This window comes from Equus asinus, chromosome 2 (assembly GCF_041296235.1).
Source record: "Equus asinus isolate D_3611 breed Donkey chromosome 2, EquAss-T2T_v2, whole genome shotgun sequence".
Classification (NCBI taxonomy): Eukaryota; Metazoa; Chordata; class Mammalia; order Perissodactyla; family Equidae; genus Equus; species Equus asinus.
The window spans coordinates 58,079,717-58,101,304 of NC_091791.1; the positions used below are offsets into that span (position 1 = coordinate 58,079,717).

At 37.3% G+C, this 21,588-nt stretch overlaps 1 protein-coding gene across 1 annotated transcript in view; it reads left to right on the forward strand.

Moving 5' to 3' along the window:
• The first annotated feature begins 3,466 nt into the window (after window positions 1-3,466).
• VPS26A (VPS26 retromer complex component A) overlaps window positions 3,467-21,588 on the forward strand; it is a 31,377-nt gene continuing 13,255 nt past the window's right edge. The window contains exons 1-3 of the mRNA XM_014862797.3: window positions 3,467-3,633; window positions 9,649-9,798; window positions 21,231-21,306. Coding sequence (XP_014718283.1) covers window positions 3,631-3,633; window positions 9,649-9,798; window positions 21,231-21,306 — 229 coding nt within the window. The 5' untranslated portion in view covers window positions 3,467-3,630. The remainder of the gene's footprint in view (window positions 3,634-9,648; window positions 9,799-21,230; window positions 21,307-21,588) is intronic.

A 21,588-nucleotide genomic window follows, 5' to 3' on the forward strand; every position in this document is an offset into this window, starting at 1 on the left:
GATACAGATATTAGCTCAGGGCTGGTCTTCCTCAGCTAAAAAAAAAAGGAAGTTGGCAAGTGTTCTCTCTTCCCATATTTTCTTAAAACGTTTATGTAAAAACTTGTTGTTATTTCTTCATTACATTTTGGTAGAACTCACCAGTGAATTCTATGGCCTAGAGATGTTTTGGGATGGGAAGATTTTAAATTTTGCATCCAATTTCTTTAACTGATATATGACTGTTTAGGTGTTTTATTTCCTCTTATGTCCATTTCAGAAAGTTGTGTTTTTATGGAAGCTGTCCACTTCCTCTAATTTGTCAAACTTATTGACAAATTGATATATTCCCCTATTATCCTTTTGATGTCTATAGGATCTGAAATGCTGTCCTCTTTTTCATTCCTAATATTGTTAATTTGTGTTTTCTCCTTCGGTATTGCTAGAGGCTTAACAATTTTATTAATTTTTCCAAAGAACCAATTTTGGATTTCTTGATCTTCTCTATTGCTTGTCTATTTTCTATTCTCTTGACTTCTGTTCTTATCTTTGTTTTCCTTCCTCCTACTCAAAGTTTAATTTGCTTTTTTTATTGTGGTAAAAAACACATAATATAAAATTTACCATCTCAACCATTTTTAAGGGTACAGTTCAGTAGTGTTAAGTATATTCACATTGTGAAAAAGATCTCCAGGACTTTTTCATCTTGCAAATCTGAAACTCAATACTCATTAAAAAGCCCTCCCTTTTCCCCTTCCTCCTAACCTCTGGTAACCACCATGCTATTTTCTGTTTCTATGAATTTGACTACTTTAGATACCCCATATAAGTGAAGTCATACAGTCTTTTTGTGACTCACTTGTTCCCCTTAGCATAATGTCCTCATGGTTTATCTGTGTTGTAGCACGTGACACAATTTTCTTCTTTTTTAAGAGAGAGTAATATTCCACTCACCTGTCCACGAACATTTGGGTTGCTTCTACCTGTTGGCTATCACGAATGAACATGAGTGTTCATACGTGTTATGAATGTAGGTATGCAAACATCTCTTTGAGACCCTACTTTCAACTCTTTTGGATATATACCCAGAAGTGGGATTGCTGGATCATACGGTAGTTCTATTCTCAATTTTTTGAAGAACTTCCATACTGCTTTCTATAGGGGCTGCACCATTTTGCAATCCCACCAGCAGTGCATGATGGTTCTAAGTTCTCCACCTCTTCACTCACACTTGTTGTCTGTTTCTTTTTTTTTCCCCAGTAACCATCCTAATGGGTGTGAGGTGATATCTTGTGGTTTTGATTTACATTTCTCTGATGACTAGTGACGCTGAGCATCTTTTCATATGCTTCTTGGACATCTGTATATCATCTTTGAAGAAATTTCTATTCAAGTTCTTTGCCCATTCTTTTTTTTTTTTTGAGGAAGATTAGCCCAGAGCTAACATCTGCTGCCAATCCTCCTCTTTTTGCTGAGGAAGACTGGCCCTGAGCTAACATCTGTACCTGTCTTCCTCTACTTTATACATGGGACACCTGCCACAGCATGGCTTGACAAGCAGTGCATAGGTCCACATCCAGGATCCGAACCAACAAAGCCTGGGCCGCTAAAGTGGAATGTGCAAACCTAACCGCAGCACCACCAGGCTGGCTCCTCTTTGCCCATTGTTTAATCAGGTTATTTGATTTTTGGTTATTGAGTTGTAGGAGTTCTTTATATATTCTGAATATTAAGAATATATATGTTATTGTATTATAGGAGTTTTTTCCATATTTTGGATATCTTATCAGATATATGATTTGGAAATATTTTCTCCCATTCCATAGGTTGCCTTTTCACTCTACTGTGTCCTTTGATGCACAAAAGTCTTTAAGTTTGATGTAGTCCCATTCGTCTATTTTTGCTTTTGTTGCCTGTTCTTTTGGTGTCGTATCTGAGAAATCATTACCAAGGCCAATGTTGTGAAGATTTTCCCTTATGTGTCCTTTTAGGAGTTCTATACTTTTAGGTCTTATGTTTAGGTCTTTACTCCATTTTGAGTTAATTTTTGTGTATGGTGTAAAGTAATGGTCCAACTTCATTCTTCTGCAAGTGGATGTCCAGTTTTCCCAACATCATTTGTTGAAGACACTGTCCTTTTCCCACTCAGGTGTCATGGCACCTCTGTCAAGATCATCTGACCATATATGCAAACGCTTTTTTTTAGTCGACTTTATTTAGAGCAGATTTAAGTTCATAACAAAAGAGAGCAGAAAGTACAGAGTTCCCATATATCCCCTGCTCCTCTCTACATGGTATGTGCTTTTTTTAATCTTCCTGATTTGAACTTACATTGCTGATTTTAAACCTTTCTTCTTCTCAACTACATGCATTTAAAGCTACAGATCTTCCTCCAAACACTACTTGAAATTGTATCCCATAAATCCTGTTATGTTGTATTTTCATTATCTTTTAGTTCAAATATTTTAAAGTTTCCACTGATGTCTTCTTTGACACAGCGCTTTAGAATTATGTTGCTTAGTTTCCAAATACTTGCGGATTTTCTAGCTATCTTTTTGCTATTTGTAGTTTAATTCTATTGTGATTAGAGACCATACTCTAGTCTCAAGCCTTTTACATTTGAGACTTGCTTGCCCTGCTTCACAAACTTGATTCTGTTTTGTGACGGGATAATTACGGTACCTTCAGAGTGTCATTCTTTTCTGCTTTGGATATACGCATAGAGAGCAATGCGGTGGTTCAACACTAAGTTTTGAAATCCTAAAGCAGGATTCCATTTATCAGGAGGTCCCCTAGGCTTACACCACCGCGATTAGGATGCGGTTAAAGCCAGGGTACTGCAGCCAAAGGAAAGCATTTGCCCCTGTCGCGAGGGCAGGGCGATATGAGTCCTCTGTGAGCCCTCTACAGCTCCGGGCGGACAGCTCACGAGCTATCCGTGCCCTTTACGAAGCAACGGATGTAGCACCCTAACACTTCTACTGGTCGTCTCTTCTGAGGTGACAAAGCCGACACGTTCTCAAAACCCAGAAGCTCTCAGAGGGAGAGGGAGCTGGGTAGAGTTCGAGAAAGGCGGGAGAATGCCTCATCCTGGACTGAGAGAGCACGTCTCTCGCGAGGCCTAAGGAAGCACGGCCTCGGTTAACAGCTCCCCTTCGCCTCGGCGGCCCAGGGATCCAGCTGCGGAGAGCGCCTCCTGAACGAACCCTTCCTTCCCTCCTTCCTTCCGTCCCAGCTACTCAATGTTCCAGAGGCAAGAGGAACCGGGTGTGGCTGACACGCCAGTCAGCGAACCGCCCGTCACGTGACAGAAGACGGGCGGGGGGGGTGGGGAGAGGACCCGGGGAGCCTACGTCCGCCCGGCCCCCCCTTTACGTCATCTCGGTGGCCACGCCCCCCGCCGTAGCGTGTTGCACCGGGCCCCGCCTCCAAACGGCGTCTCCTCCCAGGGCCTGGCCGGCCAGTAGGGCGGGGCGAGCGGCCCGGAGGGGGCCGGCGCCGGGGGAAGGGAGGAAAGGAAGGGAGGGGTCACGTGCGGCCCGCGGCTCGGGGTCACGTGACGGGGCGCCGGGGCGGAGGGAGCCGGGGCCGGGAGTTCTCCTGAGGGAAGAGGAGTGAAGTGGGGGGGACGTGGTGGTGGCGGCAGTGACAATGGTGAGTGCGCGGCGCCGCGCGCGCTCGCCGCCAGCCCTCGCCCCGAGCACGGCGGGACGGCCAACGGCGGGCCCGGAGTCGCGGGAGGGGCCGCGGGGAGCTTCAGGAGCGGGCAGGCGAGCAGGGCGGGGAGCCGGGGTAGGCCTGTCGGGCCACCGCGGGGTCGGGGAAGAGCGGGCGGCGCCGCCTCGTCCCGGTCTCGGCGAGGCCCGAGCACCTGCGGGCGGCGGCGCGCTCTCCTGGCCATGTCGGAGCCTCTGCCGGCGTTCCTTGACCGGCTCTGGGGGCCCTGGCTGGGTACTCGGACCCTGCCTCTGCGGGGGCTCGCCGCCGCCTCCCCTTCCAAGGTAGCTGGTCCCTCCGCTCGTCCCGGGCAGCCTCGCTTCCCTTCAAGTGGGATGACCCAGGAGTCCCCCAGGTCCGGGCCCGGGGACTTGGTCACTCTCTTCCAGTGTGTCACGAGCTTGATAAACTTGATTTTTCTCTTTTTCCTGGATATGATGACATTCTGCCATTTCCTGACCCCAGTGCAGCCTTGATGTTGACACTTGTAGAATGGGAGAGAAAAAGAAAAGGACGTTGGGATGGGGGACGTCTTTAACTCCGAAGACACTAGTTTCGTGCCCTCTGGTTTAAGCATTGGCTCCCATTTCCTTCCCCAAGCCATTTCTAGAAACTTGACTGCTTTGGGATGTTGAAATGGCCTACGGAGAGAGGAGGGAGGGAGATCAGAATACAGTTAGTGGGAAGCGCCAGCGTGGGCACGGGGGCATTTAACTTTGTGTGTTGGCAATCTCCTCTAGATTGGAGCTCATTTGGCTCATTTTATGGTAGTATTCGTTTATTCGTTTCATTGAGCAAGCAGATGTTGAGCGCCTACTGTGTGCTCTCCTTATACTACCTGCTTTCCTGAAGCTTACTGGTTCAATAAACTGCTTGAAACTTCTGCCTAAAGACCAGGCTAGGTTTATAAAAAAAAAAAAAAAAAAGGTACTGTGAATAAATATATTTTAAAGTCAGAAATCGTGTTCTTTTAATCAAAAAAAAAGTAGACAGACATGTTCATTCTTGGAGTCTTCTTTTCTTTGATTTAACAAATGATTACTTAGGTGTGCCCAGGGGCTGTGAGCAAGACTGCAACAGCCCTTGCTGTCTTGTAGCTTACAGTCTAGAGGGAGATAAACATTTATTTGTGTAATAATTTGTTTAACGTGGAAATCACAGTTGTGATAACTACCAAGAAGGAAGTATTGGGAGACCTCGCTTTGTCGGGGAGTCACTGAAGGCTTCTTTAATTGACTGTAATTTGCAAAGAAAACTTAAAAGCTCTCCTATGTTTTGCTTACATTTAAAATTATTACTTTTAATAAGTTTTTGAATTATGTTCAGGAGCAGTTTATTTTTATTTTCAAGTTACTTGTGAGACATAAACTAAACTGAAATGGGCACAGATGTAATATATGTATGAAAATTTGCTGTTTCATTGCTTGTCTATGGGCTAAGTGAATAAATTTTGAGAGCGTCCCCTCCGCCTCACCTTGAGTTGCATTTCTTTACATCAGCTGGAGTAGTGAAATTTCTTCAGTGAGGTCTAAAAAGTTTGTCTTTTAACATATCCACGTGTAGTTTTGTTAGATGGGTGATACTCAATATTGGGTTTACAAATTATAGGACAAAAATTAACCTAAAGTCAGTGATATGAAGTTTAGGTCACGATTAGAAAACTGTAAGAACAGTTACTATAATGTTTTAATGGTCATATATATTGCAGTGTAGCTATTTAAGAGTTTTACTTGTATATTGATTGTCTTATATTGTCTGGTATTGCTCCTGCAAACCTCATATTCTAAATGCTCGCTTGAAGCTATCTTTATCAGAAGTCTTTTCTAGATATCTTTTCCATGTAGTCTTTGACTTAAAAGATCTCAGATTGCCTTCTGTATTTCAGCAAAAGTCTATGTTTTGTCGAGTAACCCTCGTTACAATTTTTATTCCCTTCCCTTTTCTAGACTTCACAGTCCTGACAATTCTGTATTTTGTTTCCTCTGTACATATCATGAGAAATATTATAATTTGTGAATAAAAAAGATTTTAATGATATGACTTTTTGTTTGAAATGACAGAAGATGCACATCTTGAAATGAAAACTTCAAAAACCAAGGCATTGGGTAGAGAATCTTTCAACTCCTTTTAGAAGGAAAAGAAAAAAGACAAACTTTTTTCTCAGATATTTTTTCTCTCTGTTGTCTGCTTGTTAAATGTAAGACATCTACAATTTTGTGGAGGCTTTTAGTAAGACTAGTTCATTTTTGATTTGTCCTAGTGTAAAAAACTGGATGTTAACCCAGGGCCAAATTCTCATGGCGTCATTAACCTCGTTAAAGTGCTATAATTTATTACTCAACCTATTATTGTTTTGCATATGCTATACTAGGCTTTTTTTTCCCTTTTGATCTCTCCCAATCTTAGTGTTTTGATTGTGTTGAAAAGTAAGTCTACTTTTCATTCTTAGTTATGAAATACTTCGTGCATATGGAAAATAATAGAGGATAACACATCGTTTTTATATACTTTTAATGCCTAGGAATTTTAAATTTTTACATATGGTGTCAAAATAAGACTTGTTTAATTATAATTGTGAAGTTTTATAAGGCTCTTAAGTGTACACCATTTTAATTAGTGACCATTTTTATTTTATTTTACTTTTGATAACTTGATCTTTTATTATTTCTAAAATTTTTTTGTGAGGAAGATTGGCCCTGAGCTAACATCTCTGCCAGTCTTCCTCTACTTTGTATGTGGGATGGTGCTTGCGTGCCGGATCCCAGCCCTCGAACCCCAGACCACCGAAACAGAGCGTTTGAACTTAACCACTACACCACCAGGCAGGCCCCCTTGATCTTTTAATATCAGCTTTCGAATCCCAAATTCAGCTCTATGTGTTAAGTATATGTATGTGGAAAAAAGTTATAATATTTTATCTGTAAAACAATTTTTATAGTTTTCAAATCTCATTTTTCTTGGAAGCAGCTCTGGAAAATATTAAGAGGAAATGAGAAAATTAAATTTTATTTTCCTGCTTCTATTTTATAACTCAAACGAAGCTGTTGTCTTCTACCCTTTCATAGTAGCTCCTCCTACATGAGCACCTCCCGACCCCCTTTGCTGGCTCCGTGCTTTGCACATAGTTGATAATTAGTAAATATCAGCTGATTGATTTTGTGCTGCTATACATTCTCATATCTGTAGCCCTTAGGAGAAAATACACCATGTTGAGCAAGTTTTGAGTTTAAAACTTGGGGTATGAAAACTAACTAGAAAGGGACAGTGCATGTGACCTATCATTGATATTTTTCATTCTCTCAAGTTTAGAATAGTTTTCTGATTAAAATTAGTTTTCTGGTTTAGAGTAGAGTTTATTTGTAATGTTGTTACGAAAGGTTAAAACATCTTGTCAAGAGGAAAATTTGCTCTTTGTGTCTTTGGAGTATGTCAAAAATACTAATCTGGCCATTCTTTGAGTTGATTTCTTGAAGTTAAAATCCTCTTGTTAATATAAGATTAATAAAAACAAAGAAGCAAGCTCAGAATTTAGGAAAACACTCTCTCTTTTGATCACAGCATCACCCTGTGACCTCCCTAGCTTTACGAAGATCATTAGCTCGCTTACTGTTACCCTGCCACCTGAGGACGGACCTGAGACAACGCAAGTGCCTTGTACTAAGCTGCTGCACTAATGCTCACTTCCTGGGGGAGGGCCAGTCTTACCAAAAATGCCAGATTCTAGCTCATTTCTTTTGTGTATCCACTTATTTTTTATTATTACGACAGTATGTGTTTTGTTTAAAATTAATTTAACATTCAACAGGTATTTGAGTGCTTTCTACTACATGCTACACGCTGCCCCTAACTACTGAGTCTTCAGCCATGAGCAAAGGAAAAGTATCTGTCCTCATGGAGTTTACAGTTCATTCAGGGTGTCAGGTACTAAATAAGCACACCAATTATAATAAATGATGAAGTAAAACTACATGGCATTGTGAGACCTGAATTTGGAGAATACAGTTTTGATTAGGAAGTTAGCGAAGGCATCTGTATGGAGGTGGGTCAAACTGATACTCAAAGGACGAGTGAATTAAGTTAAGATTCTTGGTCTAGGAGAAGAGGGAGACTGACGGACAAATTTCATGAACTTGAATCATTTGAGGCTAGTGAGGCTGGAGAGATGGATAAAGTGAGATATATGTAGGCCACCTTAAGGAATACACTGTGTATGTATTTAAAATAACATTTCATGGAAGTAAACAGTTATAGAAAAGTGACAAGTGTTCACCTTCTGAATTTCCATAAAGTGAACATACCTGTGTCTCAAGCACTCAGATCAAAACAAAAAAAAAACCATTACTAACACCCTAGAAGATCCCTTTGTGCCTTCTTCCAACCAGTTCCTGACTTCTACTACAGTACTATAATGTACGTTACGTGTTTTTGACTTTTTAATCAATGGAATCCTATAGTGTGTATTCTTTTTGTGTCTGGCATCTTTCAATATTGTGTGTGTGAGATTCATCCTTGTTGTCTATAGTTGTATCTCATTCCATTTCCCAGTGTTTGAATATAGACTAAAATTTATGTATCCATTCTCAGTGATGGATATTTGGATCGTTTCCTATTTGGGGCTGTTATGAACAATGATGTGATGAACATTCTTATATTTGTCTCCTGGTTCATATGTGTAAGAGTTTCTGTTTAGGGTGGATACCTAGGAGTGTAATTGCTGGGTCATGGAATATGTATATCTTTAGCTTTACCAGATGGTGCTAAATATTTTCTAAAGTAGTTGTTCCAATTTATATTATCACCAGCCCACTGAAGGATTTTAAACAGAGAATGATATGATTAGATTTATGCTTTTTTTGTTTTGGTTTGGTTTCTTTTTGGTGAGGAAGATTGGCCCTGAGCTAACATCTGTTGCCAATCTTCCTCTTTTTGCTTGAGGAAGGTTGTCCCTGAGCTAACATCCATGCCAGTCTTCCTCTACTTTATATGTGGGGCACTGCCACAGTGTGGCTTGATGAGTGATATTTAAGTCTGCGAACCTTGGGCCACTGGAGCAGAGTGCGTGAACTTAACCACTTTGCCGCCAGGCCAGCCCTGGATTTACATTTTTCAGAGATCACTGTGGTTTTTGTGTAGGGCGAAGTAAGAAGGGATGTAGGATGACAGGATAGGAGACTGTTCTCCATGTAAATTTAAAAAAAAGACTAGCTTTCATTATTGACAAAAATAATCCATAACTCTATCTGATATTGGAATAGCTGTATTATTACCAACTAATGTGTTTTGGCATTCATAGGCAATTGATCTTTGTCCTTTAGATTTCTGTTAGATTCAGGATTTACAGAACAAGGCTTAAACGTTTTCTTTGGAAAACTTCACAGAAATTCAATTAGTCTCCTTTATTAGAGCCAGTTTTATTCCAAGGGCTTATATAATGTGACACATCCTGTTCAGATCCGTATAGAAGTAGATTTACAATAAGTAGTACATTGTAATAATTCATTTGGATTTGGATGAGTAATTTGGATTGTATGAGTTCTGCTATAATGAAAGAACCTAATAGAAGTATAACTAAAGGTAACTTCAAATCCAGATGTTGAGAATTAATTTTTTAGATTTCTGGTACATGTTAGTATTTGATTATTTATAATGATTATCTATGGAAATGATTGAAATTATAGCATGTTTAAATTTGTTTAGTTTTCTTTTTGTCTTTTTTTATTGTAAAAACTATGTAACATGAATTTGATAAATTTTTAAATGTATAGTACAGTATTAACTATGTGCATATTGTTGTACTATATTTAGTTTTGATGTAGAATTTGATGTAAGTTTCCTTGTGGACTCACAGGTTTGCAGGCTGTGTAACTGTAGGTCATAGGTAATTAAATTTTAATTACAAAATGTAGTGAATAACAAAACATGATAATTGTGTGCATTTTCTTTTTATTTCAGAGTTTTCTTGGAGGCTTTTTTGGTCCCATTTGTGAGATCGATGTTGTCCTTAATGATGGGGAAACCAGGAAAATGGCAGAAATGAAAACTGAAGATGGCAAAGTAGAAAAACACTATCTTTTCTATGATGGAGAATCTGTTTCGGGAAAGGTACATCTTTTGTTTGGGAGAATTACCTAGTTGTAGCATATTAGAATTAGTCATCAAAGTGGTCTGTGCTGTTTATAAATTTGAATGGTTTTATTAGAGACAGAAATTTTTTTTCCTGAAGATCAGCTAAAATCCTTGATTCGTTAGAACATTTACAGGAAAGATTCATGAATTGCAAGGGTTACGAGGGAGAGTCTAAACTAAATTGCATGCAAAATTTTGTGTGTTTGTGACCATGTGCATCTGTTTAGCTTCAGACAGTTTCTCTGGTGGGGCTGCGATTCACTCACATTTTGTTTCTCCTTTAACGTGAAGTTGAGTTATAGATATTAGGGCTACTTCTCTGGTATACCTTTCTAAGTTTCTTTCTCATTCTTTGTGGCTTCTCTCTCTATACTACTACCATCGTGTCTGTTGATCTCATTTCTTGGTACTCTGTAGAGGACTTAAGTACATTTGGAATGTATCCATGCATGGTGAGATACATTTATGATACCTTCTGTAACGTTTCACTTTTTCCCCTTGTCAAATGATGTGTAAGATTATTTTTATACCTTAGGGAATATGACCAATACTCATTAGTCTGTGATACTGAGGAATGGTAATATAGACAAAATCAAGCCATAAAACATTTGAAATAATTTTTTTTAATATAAAAGAGTTTTTCCACATTGTTTGTTAAAAGTAATATATATACACGGTAGACAGTTTGGGAAAAAAAATAATTATAGTCCCATCGTATGGAAATCACTCACTGTTAAAATTTGGGTGTGTTTCCTTTTGGTCTGTCTGCATTAATGTTTAACTATAAGTAGTATATTAAGCATATCTTTTCCCTATTATTGGATATTTAAGTAGTTTCTATTTTTCAGATGGCTTGTAGTATATCACCATATCTTTGGTGATACAGACATCTATGTGCATACATTTTTCTTTAAATTTCTGTAGCATAAGATTATTTCCTTAGAATGAATTCCTGGAAGCGAGTTCCTGGACCAAAAGACATGAATATTTGAAGGGTGTTAATACATGTTAAACTGGGAAATTTGCATCAAATCACATGTCCACTTATAATGGCTTGTTTTACTCAACGTAGCATTTTTAATGTTTGCTATGTTGATGGGCAAAAATGATACTATTCTTATAATTAGCATTTCTTTGGTTACTAGATGGGTTGAACTTAAGTTTATTAATCGTTTACTGCATTGTCTACTCTCGTCCTTTGCCAAATTCTTCTGTTGCCTTCTTAGTGTTGTTTCTGAAATAAATCTTTTGGTTTTCAACTTTACTCTCCTGGTACTCTTCCTTTAAAAAGATGGAGAGAAACAGAAGAGGCCTAAAAAGAGCAGACAAAATCATCAAAAGGATAGAACATGTCAAATGAAAGAACAGTAAAGGAAGTAGTCTTTGGTTTATGGAAAAGAAGACTTGTTAATATGGTGGGGGTGGAGCGGGTAGGGACACCAATCTAGTCTCCTTTCTAGGGAGACGTTGAACCTGCCAATATCTCAGATACTTAATTTATAGATATGACAAGTAAGTAAATAGCTCTCCTGCCAGGTTATAAGCTTTTTAAGATCAGGGGATCAGAGTGTGCTTCTGTATTCTCCATAAATGCATCATAGTATTATCTATATAATAGACTCTCACTAAATATTTATTTGGTTTGTTTATTTACTGTTTTTAAATCTAGTAGGGAACAATCCCTGCCTAGTTTAAAGTAATCTTATGTCATCTGGACCAATTAGGAGTTCATGGCTGATGTTTATGGGATAAGGAAGAGGGGAATGTTTAAGGAAATAAAGATACTTTATGTGATGATACTATATTTTTTTAAAAATAGCTGGCATTCAAATTAAATTTTTGGAATTGCTAGAGATTGTATGTAGATCTAATCAATAACTATAGAGTACACTTAAAAAATGATAAATCTCTTATAGGTAAATATTTTCTGTTTCTCAAAAGATAATCTGGAATCTGTTTATTTATTGACCTGAGATTTTTTTCATTTTTAACCTTTTTATTGTAAAACAAAACACATAGAGAAAACCACACAAAACAAAAATGAATTATGTAAGGCATATTTTCTTGTAATAACTGTTCAAGTCAAGAAGGAGAACTTTGCCAGCCATCCCATATGTCCCATCCCAGTCACAGCCCCTTCCCCTCAAAAGTAACCATTATGCTGACTTTTATAACAAACTTCCTTATGTTTTTTTAATTGTTTAGTTCTCCTTTAAAAAAAAATTTTTTTTATATGTCTTTTAAATCTCGTTTAATCTCAGGTTCCCTCTTCATGCCTTTCTTTTCCTTATAACTTATCTTTGCAGAACCTGGGCCATTTGAACTGTAGGGTTCTGTGTGATTGCATGTTCAAGATACAGTTACTGCCTGTAAATTGCCAGCTGGATCCACAGACTTGATCAGGCTCAAGTTTGGTTCGGAAGAATATCGGTGGTGGTGTGTTTTTTCATCAGGGGGTTCCTGATGTCTGGTTTTCTCTTCCACATTTTTTCCTTTTTGCAACTGTGGTAACTCTTGTTAATATTGACTCCTGACATACCTTTAGAACAGGTTATTAAATAGACGACTTATGAGCACTTTGAAAAGAAAGCTCAAAAGAAAGAGAAGAAAACAAGCGTTGGTTATTTGTGACCCGGCATGGGTCGCTAAGAGCAAGTCTTATCACACCAGTCTAGGTTTTTTGAAATGTCCAAGTATAATAGAAAGATAATTGGGCTAGAGTTGGAATATCTAGCCTTGACTTTACCACTGTTTTGGTAGATAACTCTGGGTGGTCATTTAACTTTCTGAATCTCACCTGTAAATTGAGGAGGTTGGACTGAATCATCGGTTTCCAAACTTGGCTTTGCATTGTAGGATTCTCTGCTAAAAATTCTGCGTCTATTATATGTAATCTTGGAGATCTGGGAGGTCTCACGTCCCACCCAAAGCAAGAATAGATTCTTTCTATGATATTCCTGACATGTGAGCTTCTGTATGCACATTTTGTTTTCAGATTTTTTAAAGAGTTTATTTTTTTTCATATCTGTCATTGTAATATCATACAAGATATTTTCATTGTCCTAAAATTCCTCTTTGCTCTGCCTATTCATCTCCCCCCACCCTGCCCCCAAAACCACTGATCTTTGTATTGTCTCCATAGTTTTGCCTTTTCTAGAATGTCATGTAGCTGGAATCATACAGTATGAAGCCTTTCAGATTGGCTTCTTTTCAGGTTCCTCTATGTCTTTTCATGGCTTGATAGCTCATCTGTTTTTAGTGCTGAATAATATTCCATTGACTGGATGTACCACAGTTTATCTGTTCACCTACTGAAGGACATCTTGATTGCTTCCAAGTTTTGGCAATTATGAGTAAAGCTGCTGTAAACATCTGTGTGCAGGTTTTTGTGTGGACATAAGTTTTCATCTTTTTTGGATGAATACCTAAGAACGCACTTGCTGGAATGTATGGTAAACCTATCTTTAGTTCTGTAAGAAACTGCCAAACTGTCTGCCAAAGTAGCACTACCATTTTGCATTTCCACCAGCAATGAATGAGAGTTCCTGTTGCTCCACATCCTTGCCAGCATTTGGTGTTGTCAGTGTTCTGAATTTCGTCCATTCTAATAGGTGTGTAGTGGTTTCTCATTATTTTAATTTGCCATTCCCTGACCATATGATGTTGAACATCTTCCCATATGTTAATGTGCTAAATGTATTTCTTTTTCTTTTTTAATTGCTTTTTCTCCCCAAACCCCCCCAGTACATAGTTGTATATTTTAGTTGTGGGTCCTTCTAGTTGTGGCATGTGGGATGCCACCTCAGCATGGCCTGATGAGCAGTGCTATGTCTGTGCCCAGGATCCGAAACAGTGAAACCCTGGGCTGCTGAAGCGGAGCATGCGAACATTTGGCCCCACCAAATGTATATTTTTGGTGAAGTGCCTGTTCAGATCTTTTGCCTAATTTTTAATTGGGTTGTTTGTTTTCTTCTTGTTGAATTTAAGAGTTCTTTGTATATTTTGGATAACAGTCCTTTATCAGATGTATCTTTGGCAAATACTCTCTCCCAGTCTATGTCTTGTCTTCTCATCTTCTCATTCTTTTGTTATGTGGTGTTTCTTTCTATTTCCCTGATGTCTAGAGAGGTTGAGCAACTTTTCATATATTTATTGGCCATTGGATATCTTTTGTGAAGTGTCTGTTCAAGTTTTTTTTTGGCTCCTTTTTCTACTCAGTTGACTTTTTTTCTTACTGATGTATAGCATTTTTTTGTATGTTCTTGATAAGAGTCCTTTATGCTTCTTGATAATATACAGTCCCTTTGTCTATATATGTATTGTAAATATCTTCTCCCACTTTCTGGCTTGACTTTTCACTCTCTCACTGGTGTTTTTTGATGAACAGGAGTTCTTAACTTTAATACACTACAAATGTTATTTTTCCTTTTTGTTTGTCTTTTGTATCCTATTTAAGAAATTTTTGCCTACCTTATGGACATGAAGATATTCTGTTTTCCTTCTCTTATAAATTTTTTAATTTTATTTTGCACATTTAGATCCTCAGTTTTTTTGGAGCTCATTTTCTCTGTGTGACATAGGAGTCAAGGCTAGTTCCTCCCTCAATATAGATATCTGCTTAACCCAACATTTATTGAAAAAGCCAATCTTTCCCCCACTGCACTGCAGTATCACCTTTGTCATGAATTAGAGGTTGTGTGTGTCTGTTCCAACTTCTCTGTTCTGTTCCATTGCTGTATTTGTGACACATACCTTTTTTTTTAAATAGCCGTATTGACTTATAATTCATATACCATAAAATTCACCATATTAAAGTGTGCAATTCAGTGGCTTTTACTATATTCGCAGAGTTGTGCAACCATCACCACTATCAAATTCCGTAACATTTTCATCACCCCCAAAAGAAACACCATACCATTAGCAGTCATTTCCATGGTGCCACAGACTGAATGTTTGTGTCCTCATAAGATTCGTGTGTTGAAACTTAATCCCCAATGTGTTGGTATTTGGAGGTGGGGCCTGTGGGAGGAGCCCTTGTGAATGAGATTAGTGCCTTTATAAAAGAGACTTCAGAGAAATCCCTTGCACCTTCTGCCATGTGAGGACACAGTGAAAAGACAGGCGACTGTGAAGCAGAAAGCGAGCTGTTACCAGATACCAAATCTACTGGTGCCTTGATCTTGAACTTCCCAGCCTCCAGAACTGTGAGCGATAAATTTTTGTTGTTTATAAGCCACCCAGTTTATGGTATTTTGTTATAACAGCCTGAATGAACTGAGACTCCTAGCAACCACTAATCTACAAATCTGCTTGCTTTCTCTATGGATTTGCCTATTCTAGACATTTCATGTAAATGGAATCATAAAATATGTGGCCTTTTGTGTCTGGCTCCTTTCACTTAACATTATGTTTTCAAGGTTCATTCTTTTAAAAAAAATATTCTGGTAAAATATATATAATAAAATTTGCCATTTTAACTATTTTTAAGTATATAACTCTGGCATTAATTACACTCACAATGTTGTGCAACCATCACCACTATTTCCAAAATTTGTTCATCGCCCCAAACAGAAACTTTGTACCATTAAGCAATAACTACACATTTCCCTTTTCTCCCAGTCCCTGGATACCTCTAGTCTACTTTGTTTTTCTATAAATTTGCCTGTCCTAGATATTTCACGTAAGTGGTCATACGAGATTTGCTTCTGCTGTGTTTCATTTGGCATGTTTTCAAGGTTCATTCATGTTGTAGTGTGTATCAAAATATCATTCTTTTTATGGCCAAATAATATTCTAGTATTTATCCATGTGGTATATGGCTATAGCACATTTCCTTTATCCATTCATCAGTTGAGGACATTTAGGTTTCTACTTTTGGTTATTATGAATAATGCTGTACATTTGTGTACAAGTTTTTGTGTGAATATGTGTTTTCATTTCTGTTGGGTTTATACCTGGGAGTGGAAGTACTGGGTCATATGTTAATGCTATGTTTAACTTTTAAAGGAACTGCCAAACTTTTCCAAAGCAGCTGCACCATTTTACATTCTCTCCAGCAATGTATCAGAGTTCCAGTTTCTTCATGTTCTTGGCAATACTTATTATTTTGTGTATTTTTGATTATGGCCATCTTATTGAGTATGAAGTGATGTCTCATTATGGTTTTGATTTGTAATTCCCTAATGACTAAGAATATTGAACATCTTTTATTGTGCTTATTGCTGTTTGTATACCTTCTTTGAGGAAAAAATCTATTCATATCCTTTGGCCATTTTTTATTGGGTTATTTGTCTTTTTATTGTTGAGTTGTAAGAGTTCTTTATATATTTTGGATATAAGTCCTTTATCAGTTATGTTTTGCAAGAATTTTCTCCTGTAAGTTATCTTTTCACTTTCTTGATGGTGTCTTTTGAAGCACTAAAGTTTTAAATTTTTATAAAGTCCAGTTTTTTTCTTTCGTTGCTCATGCTTTTGTGTCATCTAAGAAATCATTTCCTATCCAAGGTAATGAAGATTTACAGCTATATTTTCTTCTTAGAGTTTTGTAATTGTAGCTCTTACATTTAGATCTTTGATCCATTTTGAGTTAATATTTGTATACGATGTGAGGTAGAGATCCAGCTTCGTTTTTTTGTATGTTGATATTCAGTTGTTCCAGCACTTATTTGTTGACGAGAATATTCTTGCTCCATTGAATTGTCTTGGGACACTTGTAGCATATATTTTTTTAAAGTTAAAGTTTTCTCTGTCTGGCTTTTTTCACTTAACATAATACCCTCAAGGTCTATCCATGTTGTTATGAATGGGATGATTTTGTCCTTTTTATGGCTGAGTAGTATTCCATTGTGTGTGTGTGTGTGTGTGTGTGTGTGTGTGTGTGTGTGTGTGTATACATACGCACCATATCTTCTTCATCCAGTCATTAGTCTATGGGCACTTAGGTTGCTTCCACATCTTGGCTATTGTGAATAATGCTGCAATGAACATAGGAGTGCATAAGTCTCTTTGAATTGCTGATTTCAAGTTCTTTGGATAAATATCCAGTAGTGGGATAGCTGGGTCATATGGTATTTCTGTTTTTAGTTTTTTGAGAAATCTCCATACTGTTTTCCATAGTGGCTGCACCAGTTTGCATTCCCACCAGCAGTGTATGAAGGTTCCCTTTTCTCCATATCCTCTCCAATATTTGTTATTTTTTGTCTTGGTTATTGCAGTCATTCTAATGGGTGTAAGGTGATATCTTAGTGTAGTTTTGATTTGCATTCCTTGGAGAGTTTTTGAAGCATTCTTTAAGACAAGAGGAAATATTTAGATTACCATAAGTAGGGAAATTCTTAAAAGCTACTTAGGTTCTTTTTATCCTTAGTTAGAATATTTACTGCTTTGGTTCATGTCAAGTGACAAATCTTTCTTAAGTCTAGAGTAGTTGGACTATATCCTGAACTTTTTATGCTTTAAGAATACATTTAAACTAAGTTTCTCCTTTTTAAAATACAATTTGTGTTGCTGTGCCTTCTGAGTAATTTTGAGAGAGTCTTGCTGACTGTATGTTTAATTATTGAGGTACAGTGTTTTTTTTGAATTGTGAAAATTTTTCTTTATTCGTTTTGTTTTGCTGAGGAAGATTTGCCCTGAAAGCTAACATCTATTGCCAGTCTTCCTCTTTTTGCTTGAGGAATATTCGCCTTGAGCTAACATCTGTGCCAGTCTTCCTCTGTCCTGTATGTGGTCACTGCCATAGCATGGCCACTGACGAGTGGTGTAGGTCTGTGCCTGGAAACTGAACCTGGGCTGCCAAAGTGGAGTGCATTGAACTCAACCACTAGGCCATGGGGCCTGTCCCCTGAATTGTGAAAAATTTGACTAGTAATTTATCTGGGGATTTTGGAGTCGGGGGCTCATAAATTATAATTCCTTAACCAAGACATTCTTTTAGACTGGTCAGTGATAAGTAAATTGTCTTGAAGTCCTGGTACCAGTACCAAGCCACCTATAGTGAACTCTGCATCTCTTCCTTGTTGCAAAAGTGAACAAAGGCATATGCTTAGTCTAAGATTATGGGAGTTTATGGTTTAGTTCTTTAAGCAAGAAATATTGTTGTTTCTTTCATCAACATGAATATGGGCCATATTCTCCTGGCAGCAGATGGAAACTAATCTTGAATAACCACAACATCGAGCAAAAATAATGTACAGATATCTTGGTACCTCACTGTAAATGACCCTCTAAATGGCATGTAGTACACTGATATATGTTTGTCTTAAACACAATGTAGATGGATTTCACTCCTTAAATAGTGCCTGAAGACAGCATTATTTGAGACATCTACAGAATATTATTTGCCAAAGAATGAGCCTTAAGATTGGCTTGTTAGAGCACTGAATAAGTTTTATATATAGTTTCCCTACATTCTGTTTTCATATCCTTTTAAACATGTATACATAGTCTCAAGTTTCTTCGCTCAAACTACTTATTAATAGCAAAGGGGAAAACAGTAACACTAAATCGGAGAAACCTGGTGGATCACCTTGACCAAGTGATCAAAGTCAACGTCACCAATATTGGAACAAACTGGCATCATGTGCTTCCTAATAAGATACACTGGGAAGGATAGAACTTCACTTCTGTGATGTCTGGCCAAAAATGCACAAGCTGAATCTAACTGTGATGAAACATCAAACAAACCCAAATTGAGGGACATTCTACAAAGTAACTGACCTGTATTCTTAAAAATCATCAAGGTCAAGAAAGGCAATGACTGAGCAATGTTCTAGATTAAAGGAGACTAAAGAGACATAACAAGTGTATGTAATGTGTGATCCTGGATTGGAGCCTGGCCTGGAGGAAAAAGGGATATAAATTACCTTACTGGGACAATTGGTGGAATTTGAGTATAGATTATGGAATGTTAACTTTCCTGATTTTGATCATTGCCCTGTGATTATGTAAGAGAAAGTCCATTTTCTTAGGAGGTACACATGAATTGTTTAGGGACAGGGGCATGAAGTTTCCAACTTATTCGCAGTTGTGGAAAAAAGAGTTGTATATGTATACATGCACATGTGTATTTTGAAAGAAGATGAGAAAGCATATGGGGCAAAATATAAACGTATGATGAATCTGAGTAGAGGTTATGTGGGATTTCCTTGTGCTATTCTTGCAACTTTTCTGTAAGTTTGAAATGATAATAAAAGTTACAAGAGTATAACTGAGTTGGTGTTAAAATTCTTTAACCCAGTTCACCAACATAGTTTCATTTACTTTTTCATGCTCCCTTGCGGAATAGCTTTTAAACCAAAATGTTTAATTATGCCTTCCAATTCTGGGATCCTTCAGATTCCAGAATAGTTTGTATTAGGCTTAAAAGCAATAATGTTTTAACAGTGGGAGATCAAGGAAAATTTCAGAGTTTAGGCAGGTGGGAAAACAGAATAACTTTGCATTTCTATTTTAATAGTGTGGTTTCAAAATGTGTTTTGAAGAACTGTAATTTTAAAAATATCAGACACAGGGGCCAGCCCTGTGGCCCAGTGGTTAAGTTGACACGTTCCGCTTTGGTGGCCCAGAGTTTCACCGGTTCAGATCCTGGGTGCGGACATGGCCCTGCTCATCAAGCAATGCTGAGGCAGCGTCCCACATAGCACAACCAGAGGCACTCACAAGTAGAAAATACAACTATGTACTGGGGAGCTTTGGGGAGAAGAAGAAGAAGGAAAAAAAAAATCAGACACAGTTATGTTCAAACAAAGACATTCTCAAAAACTGTTACCAAGTAGACATTTTTTAAGGTATACTTTTTTTTATGTGCTTTGTTAATACAGATTAGGGAATAGCTCTAATTACTGCCTAGCTTATCAAAGAGCTGGGAGTTATGCTTCTTTTATTTGTGGTTCGAACCTAAAATTCAGCTTGAAAATGTATGTGAAACCTCTCTGAGTTCTACTTTTTTTCTTAAGCTAAGTATTTTTCTGACTTTGAAAGTGTTATTTGCCTATTGTAAAAAAAAAAAAAAATTACAAAGAAGAAAACAAAATTAATCATAATCAGACATTCCAGAAGTAACTGCTGTTAAGAGTATTTCTTTTCTGTACTTTTAAAAAATATGATTGGCATTATACTTGTATACAATTTGACCTTGCTTCTTTCATGTAACATATCATGCACATCTTCCCACATCATTAAAAATTCTTTGACCTTATTATTTTTAAACTTTAATAATACTCCATCATATGGTGTACCACCAATTATTTAATTATTTACTTCTTTTTCTGAGATATTAATTTGGAAGGCAAATAACTAACTCATCCTAGTTATAAATATGGAAGATATAGAAGAGTGAATTTAATTTTAATTTATATAGTTTATAAATGGAAGTAATTGGACCTGTTTTTATTGTTCTTTGTTTTCTATTATCTTTTGAGAAGCATTGTTTGAGAGAAGAGCTTTTTTTTTTTTTTTTTTTAAAGATTTTATTATTTCCTTTTTCTCCCCAAAGCCCCCCGGTACATAGTTGTATATTCTTCGTTGTGGGTTCTTCTAGTTGTGGCATGTAGGACGCTGCCTCAGCGTGGTCTGATGAGCAGTGCCATGTCCGCGCCCAGGATTCGAACCAACGAAACACTGGGATGCCTGCAGCGGAGCGCGCGAACTTAACCACTCGGCCGCGGGGCCAGCCCCTGAGAGAAGAGCTTTTAATAGTCAATGTTACCAATATTTTTTATAGTAAAGAATAAACCTGGAAGTATACTTTTTTTGTATGGTAGCTAATCCTTAAACATTTGGAATTTTATTTTTAATGTGTATGTACAGATATTTTGTCAAATTAAAAATTTATAAAGTTAAGGTTTTCATTTGGCAGATATGAATATTTAGGGATCTTTGAGGTTATATATTTTACTTCAGAAGTATAAGATATATTATACTCAAAATTTAAATTGTTAGACATTCTGTTTTAGGATGAATAGCAGACTCAGGGCAATTAGCATTGCTTTTAAGATTAGGAATTATGACTATATTCTTGGCTACAAAAACCTGAAAGTGATGTTTTAGGTCAATTCTTAAGAGTTAGTGATTACCTTACATTAAAATGCTACTGGTGTAGACTTGTTTAACTATTTGACTAGAAAACACATTTGAATAGTTAAAAGTTTGCCCCGTTTTTGATTGAGTCTTTATAGTTCTTCAGCTATTAAAGAGGGATTCCTTCCTAACAAAGCAGATGCTTTAAGTGTACTATAAGTAATAGGTTCATGCTGTGCTATAAGGTCATCATGATCTAAGTGTGTGGTGGTGTCTCAAACTTCAGAAGTGAATACCTGAAATACTTACATATTGCATTCCTCTGGAAGGAATCTACTAGTAGGCCCACTCAAAAGATTAACATCTCTTACAATTTCATCTTTTGGCAGGTAAACCTAGCCTTTAAGCAACCTGGAAAGAGGCTAGAGCACCAAGGAATTAGAATTGAATTTGTAGGTCAAATTGGTGAGTTTTGAAATAGTATTACTTTTTTTTTCCTTTGATAACTGAATTTGAAGAGGGTTGGATTTGGCACTTAAATAACTGAATTAGAGAGCTTAGCTTTGTGGAAGGAGGGATTTGGTTTTGCATAATAAAAGGATTTACCTTATAAACATTAAATCATGTTTCTTTTAATTGTATTAAATGATATTTGACTCATCCTGCTTTTATTTGTTATTAAACTTAATTACTAAAAATGAAAGGAGTTGTGTAAGCTACCAGTCTTGAAAAATAATTCAATTAAAT